Source organism: Ursus arctos, unplaced genomic scaffold (assembly GCF_023065955.2).
Source record: "Ursus arctos isolate Adak ecotype North America unplaced genomic scaffold, UrsArc2.0 scaffold_16, whole genome shotgun sequence".
NCBI classification, from domain to species: domain Eukaryota; kingdom Metazoa; phylum Chordata; class Mammalia; order Carnivora; family Ursidae; genus Ursus; species Ursus arctos.
In genome coordinates, this window is record NW_026622830.1 from 41,035,046 (window position 1) to 41,046,001 (window position 10,956).

Consider the following 10,956-nt stretch of genomic DNA (forward strand, 5'->3'; position numbering starts at 1 on the left):
ACAAAGGCTTCCTGCCCCTTCCCCAAACACCCTTGCTACTTACCCTTTCCCCGGACGCACTGAAGATCCACAAATTGCGTGGGAAAGCACATAGGGCAGTTTTGGTACTTCTTAAGAAATTGTTTTTAAGTGAAAGCATTTGACTAGAACCTACATCATTTTAAAATCCTGAGGATTTTAAGGAAAAAAGGAGAGAAACCTTAAAGCCACCTTATAGTTTTCTTAAGATAAGCAACACTGGACATTATTGGGACCAATAACCAAATATACATAGAGAGACAATGAGTCCTAGAGGTTAGCCAAACCCAATTATTTAAAAGTCATCGAGAATTCTTACTGCATCTAAAGTCTCAAAATCTGAATAACTTTGGCCATAGTACTTAAGTGGTATGTTGAGGAAGTTATTTTATTTCAAAGTTATTTTATAGCAAAGAGTGGCTTGCTTCAGCTTTTTGCTTTTTTTTTTTTTTTTTTTTTGGCTGTTAAAAATACAGGAACTCTGTTCTGAAGATGTAATGACACGGGCAGTATTAACAGATGACAGTTTGGTGAAAGCAGCAGCAATCCCTCTCGTCAACATACACTGTGATATTTTCCAAGCATGGTGCAAAGACTGGGTCAATGGTTTCTCCTGTACCCCATTTTCCACAGCCACACCTAGGGATGAATCCCTTCCACAAGACCAAAGGAAAGGGGCGCTGACACGGAGCTGACAGTCAAAGCCACGTTGATCTAAAGTAGGTAGACACTCAGAGATTTGTCAACCAAAATCACTGATATGACCAGCCAACAAGACGTGAATGTACTCTTCCATTTCTACCTTCTGATGTGACGGTCTCGATGGAGAGAGAACAAGAAGGTCCAGCTTTCCCCTGGCCAGCCCCTTGAGTTCCCCTGAGGCAAGGATTGGGTACATATGTTTATTCCAAGAAGTCCTGGAAGGAGGAAGTGATCCAGGGAAAGGAGCAAAGGCATGAAGGTGTATAATGAGCAGGTTACCCCTGTGGACAACCACACCTCAGTGGTGCTGAGGACCCTTTAAGAGGCTGTAGAACTCACCTCTGAACTGTTGCTACGAGCTGTGGGGCAGCTGGGCAGCTCATCCACCGACCCCCACCCCTCAGCGGCCGAGGGCTGCTCCTGGGGTGCTAACGCCCACACTTCCGGGCTGTGCCTCCAGCGGATCATGCACGTCCCCACAGCCAGAGACGTGCGGGAAGCCGCGAGTGTGCCCAGCATGTCTGTGTGACCTCAGGTGGCCCAGGGGATGGGGATGGAGCACCAACATCAAGCGTGAAGGGGCCATCTTTACCCAGAGACTCTGGCTCTGTGTCTGTCTCCTGAGAGACAGAGATACCCCGACTGTCCTTGGGAGGCAGAGAATGAGCCAGGCACACAAAAGACTCATGACTACACCTGCCAAGGATGGGCTGCGGGGCTCCCAAGTCATTGAACCTCACCAAAGGTGAGCCTCCTCACTGGCAACAGAGGGGTGGGACGGGGTTGTTTCTGAGGGTAGAATAAATAACCACAAAACTGTGCCACGGCTCCAAGCTGGTGCGTGGACTTGGCCACCTCCCTGCATCGTATGCTGAGCTCGGATTTCTGCTACAACCGAGCAGCACCTGTGCTATTAGTCACTCCGTATTTCTCTTCAAATTGATTCATCTTTACTTACATGCGTTCAAAATGGCGCTTTTTGATGTCACCTGCTATTGAGAAGAAGTAATCATAAAAATAAGCTCACAGCTATTAGAAAATTATTCCTCCACGCACCGTCTAAAATCATCTCCCACTCCACCAGAGTCGTGAAACCCACACTCTGGGGAAACGAAGCTGGCACCCCTCACATCAAGTGCTCTGTAATAGTAATTGTGACAGGCAAGTCACAGACACTATTATGTCACTTCATTCTTAATGTGCGTGTCGACAGACATCCACTCCACGGTGGTGGCAACTGTGATTGCTCCGACTTCAGAGACAGAAGCAGCTGAGGCTCAGAGAGATGAGGCGATTCACGCAAAGTCTCACAGGTGCTCGACAGTGGCACGAAGGGTCCTATGATCAGGTTGCTCTCCCTTTTTGGACTGGACACTCACTTGTGAACAGAACTGTCTTTCCCTGGACCCAGGCAACAGCCACGCCAATGCCCTGTGCTGGCTCTGGCCCGAGGTGCTGGTAGCATCTTTCCCCAGAACTTCTGTAACATTCTCATGGGTCTGATACTCCAATTGTTCACACTGTCACAATATACACAAAGGTGTTACAGCTGTGTTCTCTGGGCGAAGAAATGGTGGGAGGCCTTCCCCTTACCTGGCCTCATCTCTGATACCTTATTTTTCTACCTGAGAATATGTATTGCTTTTTTAATAAGAGAACAACGACAGAAGGCTGGAGCTGCTTTTTAAATGCAGTGTTACTTTCCACCAGAGCTAAGAAGAAGGACTACACCCTTTCTCCCTCCTTTGTGAAGAGTGCCCATGATGGGACTGCATGGGTGACAACCTTAGAAACAAGTCCAGAGAGAGCCCTGGTTGCAGTGAGGACAAACACTCACAAAGCAAAACGTGGTGGTATTGGGGAGGGGCTGAAAGTGGCATCTACGTGAAAGGTGTCAGTCACCTGTGTCCCTGAAAAGCAGTGGTCTGTGGACAAGATGGCGGCCCCATCTGGCAGCTGGGATCACCACCAAAAACAAGAATGGGGATAAGCTATAAGTATCAACAGAACAGCTGGGTGATGTCTGATGCTAATAACACCCAAATCCCTGTTTAACATTTAACAGGCTTGGGGCCATCATGGCCCAACCCGATACAAGACCAGTCAGTGAGCCTGGGCACTGAGGGCTCTCCTAAGCACACTCTCACCTCCACCTTTGTGTTTCTATCTGGGGTGTTCACACAATGGCTGGACTGAGACAATCCCAGTTTCTATTAATTGACCTTGGTAAATATTGACGGCACCTCCTTTCACACAGTGTCCTGGTTTGGACGATACACCATATGCTCACACAGGGAAGGGCACAGAAGCATCATGTGGTAGGTAACACAGACAAAGAAAATTCAGTTTCCCTAGGTTGTGGTTCTACCTTTCCCACTGGTTAGCAGACTAATCCTAGACAGCAGAGGCTGGACAAAGCCAGGGACTGGCAAATATCCTGAGCCAAACCTGACTATCTGTAGTGGTTGCCTGGAGCTCCACGTGAAGAATCCTAAGGCCACATCTGGGCACGGCACGGAAAGATGCTGTGTTCGATCAGTAATTCTGATGAGGACTTACGGGTGTGGAAGGGAGGGAAAGGGGACAAGCAGCCATGGCCTTAAATAAGTAGCCCTTCATTGAAAGTCTCCATGGGTCTTTCTGCTTGGACATTTGAGCTCTGAAATGACAGCTATTTGCCATCCCTGGTTTTGTCCAACCTCTGAGATCCAGGATTATTCCATTTGGTATCAGATCTCCCCTGCCTAGAACAGAAAATCCAATCAGTTAGGATGATGATGGAGGATCTGAAGAAGGAAATTCTCTGCAAAGGACTCTCCAGGAGGGTCTCCAGAATCCCTGGTGCCCTCCACACGGCTACTGTCCAGTCTCCGAGACGGGAGAGCTTAAAGGGAAATGGAAACTTCTTCCTCTGTTCTATGAGAGTTCTCCAGCAGAAGAGCAATTTCGAGATTCTCAGCCAACAGAGTGGAGACACCCTCGCATCCCAATAACCACCGCCCAAAGCAAGTTTCTTCAGTTTGATGTGTTTGGGACCAGCCATCTGAATGGTACAACCACAGCTGGTCACTGTAATGCTGCCATGTGTGGATAGCCTAGCGCAACCCACTAAGCTGAACAGTCTAGGGTTCTCTCACGACACCCTGTGTGCCGTAGGAGAGGACTGTGTGTCCTGGGTGTGTGAGTTCACACAAAGATTTAGTTGAAAATTATGAATCGAGAGAGAGTGACAGCAAAAGAAACAGCTGAATCCTAAAAGGACGCAGAGTGGAGGAGTGCGACAGTCGTTTCAGCCACTTAGTTCCATTCTCCAACTCAAGGCCAGACTCAAACTCAAGCTCGTGCTCAGCTCACCTTGTTAAGCCGTTCCAGCATTTGTTTTAGGAGCAGCTGACATTCACATTCGTTTTCATACCTGCAAATAGGACACATAAGCAAAAGTTGGACAGCTTCCGTGATTCCATACGTGATAATCACACAATCAGCGTTGTTTCATCTAAGATGAGTACTGTGCCGTCTCTTTAAGGAGAGGGCCCTAAGATTAAAATAGCAGCTAACGCTGCACTGCTTTGCCCGTGGCTCCCCAGCCTCTTCCACAGCATGGTGCGTGCGCAGAGAGCTGCCATGGCCACCACACAGGGGTAACTGGGAACGGTGAATGGAACAGGAGTCCCCAGCCTAGAGGCCCATCCCCCCACCCAGCCAGCTCAAGGATGAAGGAATCATATCTCCACACACCTAACCCAAGCACAGCAGTGGCACAGAGGCTGCCCTGCATGACCTACAACAAATACCCTGAACTTGACCTTGTTTGGGTTGCCTATACCATTGTATTTATCCACATGTGTCAGTTTTTCTGGATTATGCCATTTAATCCTTACAAACCCCTGGAAAAGAGCAGTTATCATTATTCCCCACATGAAAGATAAGGAAACTGAGGCTGAGAAACTGGCCCTGGACCTCGGGCAACTGCTCCAGACACTTTGCCCTCATCTCTGGGCCCTCACCCCTGCACACCAATGACCTGCTCTGGGCCAGTGGGCAGGGCAGGCCAGACAGGCCAGAGTCAGTGCCCCTGGGGCAACCCTTAACTTCTGACAGAAGGTGAGTGGGTACATAAATACCCCAGCTCCCTCGCCCTCAGCTAGGACAACTGAAGTGTTTCTCCAACTGGCAGGCTAGCTCCAGGGGCCCACGATGTTAACCTGCTGGATAACGCATTTGGTGTTTTCTGCCATCCCGTCCTGCCTCACTGCCTCAGTCCTCAACCTTGCTCTTTGAGGTCACCTTCCAAATAAGCGACTAGCCTTCAAACCCTTTGATTGGGCTCGGCTCCTGGAAGACTCCAAACTAAAAGAGGGGTAGAGTCAGGGCTCACACTTGAATCTGACACCAAAAACCATGCCCTGATAGCCACATCATGCTACCTTGGTACAGCAGGGAGAGCCTCCAAATTTAAACATACACAAAATTGATAAAGCAACAGATACTAGGAATGAATGTAGTTTTCCTCCTTGTCTTCTTCCCTGGACTTGTAGAAAATGATAGGGATCAAGGAGGCAGAAAAACTCCAGAAATCATTCTGTTCAGAGAATTTCCCTCTAGGGGGAATTTTATCTCCTTAAGAAAGAGAGAAGGCCCCTTGCCAAATGACTCCCACCTTGTTCCCTGTAAGCTGCCCCCAATATCCATCCTGGTCTTCTTACTGGAGTCAGAACCCTTATGTTTGGTGGGCACAGGGCTGCCTAGAGGGAAAACTACATTTCCCAGCCTTCCATGCAGCTAGGTGTGACCATGTGACTAAGTCTTGACCAATAGGATGTAAGCATAAGTCTGTGGCCGGCTCCAAATATCTTTGATATGAGATGGTGTGGGTGTGTCCTTCTGCATCCTTTCCTCCATCCTGCCCATGAAACATAGATGCTGCTTCCCTAAAGGCCAGGCAGAGCCTTCTGTGCCTCAAATACTAAGCTAAGCTGCTTGCTAGGCCAGACCTTACACAAGAGAGAAATCCATCCTGGATAAGCCAATGTCACTTTGGAGTTTATGCCATCTGTGGTTGAAACTAATCCTAATTAGCACTCAGCTAGCTTAGCTTTAGGGCCCTTGTACACCCATGCCATGGGCTCAAGTCAAGTACCAAAAGAGGTGCTAGAAAACCATGCTGCTGTGTCTTCAGAATTAAAGAGTCCTGACTTCAGGGAAGAACAATTAGGACTATGTGCACTGTGCCTACTCCCAGCTCTAAAGCCACATAAGAAGTTCGGCTATAACCAGTAGGGAAAACATATTTGTACAATCTTTACATTTCCCACCAGGCTGACACGTTTAGCAGTTTCTTTTGTGTGTGGCTCTAATGGGGCCAGAAATTATTGTTTAATGGCTAGTTAGCCTTGAGAATAAAACTGTTAGCAAAATCCAAATCTTCTCATTGCTCTTTCCTGCTAGAAACATCTAAGAATTTCTGTAGCTTAAAAACATGTTTGGTAAATAATGCAATAACATGTTATCATGGGTAACTTTCATGCTGTAAAGACAAGTCTAGATATTAAAGACAAGTGATTTCATTATAAAGAATTCATGATAAGAATTCATAAAGTGAAAAAACACTTTGGCTTCAATTATCTGATTGTTTTACATAATTATTTTTGGTTTTTAGCAATTTGGACAATTGACTGTATTCAGCAATGTATTTTGGTAGTTTTATTTGTTTTTACTTCATTCTTGCTTTATTTAGTCTTTGTCTGATGTGCTGAAAACCCGATTTTGAAATTATTCAACTATCCAAGTAGAGAATATGCCTACCAAGGCTGCATATACCTTCCCACTTCTGCATTATTTTCACCTGGCTTTGGCTAGCCATCAGCTCACCTCCGGGATGTAAAACCAATGTTGGTGGTATGTACCCATGCATGTGGATGGGTATGATTTTTATAATCATTTTTAAATCCCAATACCTCAGTCAGAATATCAAAGTATCTCCAAAGGGGCAATGGGAGGGAATGAATTAATGGGAATTACTAAATAAATCACAGAGCTAAAAGGGACAGCTATGAAGACATAACTATGGACCTTTCACTCAGAACCAAATGCAATTAGGAAAAGACAAGGAAAATTCAACATGGCCATTCCTTCAATGAGGGGCCTAAAGGAGTCATACCCGTCCAGCCACATCACAGTAGACTGGGGCCTAATGACTAAGTGAAGACCATCTGGGGATCCAGGGTTTCCTGCTGACCCATGGAGCTCCCTTGCTGTCTGAGCTTCCCTTTGCTTTGGAAAACTCGTACTTCATTTGAATGAGATCCTATCTCTGACTCACTCCGCAGGAATCCAAGAATGGAGCCTCCCTAAGACACAGTGTTCTAGAAAGCACAGGGTAAGAAAACCCGAATTCAAGTCCTGCTACCCACAGGCCCTCCACAAGCCTCAGTGTTCCCATGAAGGGCTCTAACAGGTGGATTTCCAGATCCCTACTTCCAGCTCCAAATCTGTTTCTATGCATCAAACCCGGAAACAGGACTGATAGGAATAAAATCAATGAGGGGCGCCTGGGTGGCTCAGTCGGTTAAGCATCTGCCTTCTGCTCAGGTCATGATCCCAAGGTCCTGGGATGGAGCCCCACATAGGACTCCCTGCTCAGCAGGGAGTCTGCTTCTCCCTCTCCCTCTGCCTGTCCCCCTCCCACTGCCACTCCCCCCTCTCTGCCTCTCCCCCTCCCTCTCCATCTCTAACTTTCTCTCTCTCTCAAATAAACAAATCTTTAAAAAAAAAAAAAAAGAATGAAATCAATGAGTACAATCTGATAAACATTTTCAGTACATTTTGTTCGACAGCCTGCCCATGATTCAGATTAAGAATGTGGAACTCAGACATAGAGAACGTTTGGAGAAGACCCTCTGGCTACCCTAGACCAGGGGTCCCCAAACCTGGCTTTTCACTGGAATTACTAGTGGAGCTCATAAAACTTAACATTTCTGGGCTGCACCTGAGGTCCAGGGTGGGGCCTGGACATCTGTATTTTTTAATTAATTTATGTAACTTTTAAATGAATAAATCTCTTAATTACATAAAAAAACTGTTCCATTAAAAGTCTCCTCTGCTTTCATCGCCCAGTTCCTACTCCCTGGTCCTCCACATGTAACCAGTATCATTGAGTTTTTTCACATGTCTGCTTGTGTTCTCTTTTTCCTTATGCAAGCAAAAAATTCTACTCTTCTCCTTCGTTTTAAAGTAAATGGTAGTAACAAACTATTCCCTTGTTTTACCACTGCATAGCATTCCATTGCATAAATGAAGCACAATTTGATAACCTGTCTACCTATGAACAGGCATTTAGGGTTCGTTCCAGGCTTTTGCTATTTCAGATCACACTGCCATGTGGGCATGCCATTTTACACCTGCTGGGGCATCAGAGAACGAATTCCTTGAAGTGACCCTGCAGAGTAAAAGAGCACAGGCATTTATAACCCGGGAGGATGGTGGCAAATTGCTGAGCATCCTTTTTTCTTTTTAACAGTTCTTCAGGTGATCTTATCATCTTATTCAGGCTGTGGAAAGAGGGGACCATGCTCTGGACCAGGGCTTCTGAAAGGTCAAGCTTAACTCCATTTCTAACCAGCTCCAGAGTGATGGCAATGCTGCGGGTCCACAGACCACACTTCAAGTAGCAAGACTCTAGAGGACACACATTGAAATAATGTCCAGGTATCAGCTATGATGCGGTATAGATGATTAGGCTTAAGGACTTGGAATTCCATCCCAGTGATGCGAGGCACTAGCTGAGTGACCTTGCCCTGAATTTTGATACTGTCTAAGCCTTCGTTTCCTCATCTGCAAAACCATTGCAGTACCGTCTACTACAGGATAAGGCTGTGAGGATCAAATAACATGGATACATCTCAAAAACACTGTGCTAAGTAGAAAGATCCAGACATATAAGAGCACATCTGTAAGATTCCATTTTTGTGAGATTCCGGAACATGTAAAATTAATCTGTGGTGACAGTAATCAGAACTCTGGGTGCCCCTGGGTTTTTTGCGGGGGAGGGGTGCAGGCTGACTGGGAAAGGACAGGAGGGAACTTTCTGGGGTGGTGGAAATACCCTGCTTGTTTGGGAGTTACATGGGTACATACATTGTTAAAACTCATCGAACTATGCACTTAACATCTCTACATTTTTAAAAGGTGTTATTTTTAAGTAATCTCTCTGCCCAAGGTGGGGCTCGAATTTACAACCCCAAGATCAAGAATGGCATGCTCTACGAACTGAGCCAACCAGGCGCCCCCAAACCTGTGCATGGTATGGCATGTAAATCATACCTGAATTTTAAACCGCATTGCAAGTAAATGATATGACTGTGCAAACTGCGAAGTGCCATCGGAATGGAAGGAGTCCTAGGTGAGGCAGAAGCACCACGCACGCGCCCTCTGCGGGGACGAGGTCCTGGGTCGCCAGGCGACCGCCCAAGCGCGGCCTCCGTTTCCCCACCCCCACAGCCCCAACCCCACCTACCGCGCGCGCGCGCGCGCGGCCGCTGCTTACTTGCTGCGGAACTCGTCGAGCGTGCGCTGCGCCTCCGCGCCCTGGCGCTCCAGCCGCGTGCGCTCGGCCGCCAAGTCCCGGGTGCGCTGGCGGTTGCCTTCGACGTGGCGGGCCAGGGCGTCCTCCGGGCCGGCCAGCTCGCCCAGGCGCTGGAAGGCGTCCAGCTGTCGCCTGAGGACGGCGTGGCGCTGCTCGAGCGCGCGGGCCCGCTGCACGTGGGCGGCCACGCGCTCGCCGAGGCCCTGCAGCGCCGCCAGGCTGGGCACCGCCACCCGGCCCTCCACCAGGCTGTCGGGCTCGGCGGCGCGCGGCGCCTCCTCGGCATGCTCATACTGCTCTTTGCGGGTCTGGAAGACGTAGCTGCGCCGGTACATGGCTCCTGTGCGGGCGAGCGCGCGCGAAGCCGGCTCCCGGAGGCCGTGCGCCTAGGCGGCCGGCAGCTAAATAAACATCGGGGCCCCCCGGCTGCTGCTGGGACGTTCCAGAGCTGATCAGCTGTTGAGCTCAACACCGGGCCCAGCCGCCGGAAGAATAAAAGAGCAGCGGGCCTGCTTTTGTGCGTCGGATTAGCGGACCATACAGCTCTGGGGGTTGGAAGGTTAAATCGGGCAATGAGGTTTTTGTTCTGTGATTGTTAAAGCCTGTTGCTTTATGATTGAATGGAGGGTCAGGGGGACAAGAGAGGCATGACTGCTTCCTCTGGGAATTGTGAAGGAAGCCCAAGGGAGCTTGTTAAACTTGGACGGGCTCAAAAGCCCAAAGACCCCTCGCTTTGTCTCCTGTCTTTCGTCAAGCTCTCAATTATAGACCTTTCCAACAATACCGATTTTTTCCCCTGATTACTTAAGCAGTTCTTTTGCATAATTACATGACATTTAGGAACCCTCCTTTTGTTAGGGGTTCTTAACCACGGGTGCAAAATAAATGGCCCATCTCGGAAAAACTGATGCGTGCTGCAAGCAAGTTCTCACTAACACCTATGCATATTTGTGAGGAAACATTCTTTGTACGATAACTTAAGAAACAGATGCACGGTTATCGTTATAATATGGCCCTTGTTCTCACGGATTCTGACATCCTTTCTGTAGTAGGAGAAACAAGTAGAGTCCCATCAGGATATTGGCATAATTGATTCTTTGAACTAAAGAAAAAATCTTACAGCCTAAAAGATTTAATAAATTGGCCAACTCTCCATTAGAGACTATGAAAGAATTTTTTTTGCCACTGTGTTTCATTTTAACTTGTATTACAGAAATAAGAAAGCTAGGCTTTAACAAACTTAAAAGTTGTGGGTGTTGAAAGAAACTAATAGCATTTGATGAAAATATTCCTAAGTATAAATATTTTGTCGTAGCTCCAATTTAAAATCCGTGATAAAGGGCTGTTTTCCTGAAAATAAGGATTAGCAATACCATATAACTAACAACTATATAGATTGCACAGAATTACATAATTACACTACTAATTAAAGTCATAGTTATCAAAGATCAAGAAAATGACACAGATCTTTGATGGGTTTATTATTTCTCCAAAAAGACTGTAAGATAATGAAATGAATTCAGTCTAGAATGAATCCAAGGTAAGGTCCAGGGTTGTGGTGGTGGTATGATTATTGTTCTATTTTCTTAAGCCATTTAAACATAGATTTTACGATCAAATCAAGGAGAGCCACATGAGTATTTTTTGTAGAT

The 10,956-nt window shown here is 47.1% G+C and overlaps 1 protein-coding gene across 1 annotated transcript in view; it reads right to left on the minus strand.

Moving 5' to 3' along the window:
- BFSP1 (beaded filament structural protein 1) overlaps positions 1–10,436 on the minus strand; it is a 41,295-nt gene extending 30,859 nt beyond the window's left edge. Inside the window, exons 1-2 of the mRNA XM_044385609.3 lie at positions 9,266–10,436; positions 4,075–4,135 (exon numbers count right to left, since the gene is read on the minus strand). Of these exons, the coding sequence (XP_044241544.2) occupies positions 4,075–4,135; positions 9,266–9,639 (435 nt within the window). The 5' untranslated portion in view covers positions 9,640–10,436. The remainder of the gene's footprint in view (positions 1–4,074; positions 4,136–9,265) is intronic.
- Positions 10,437–10,956: the final 520 nt, after the last annotated feature.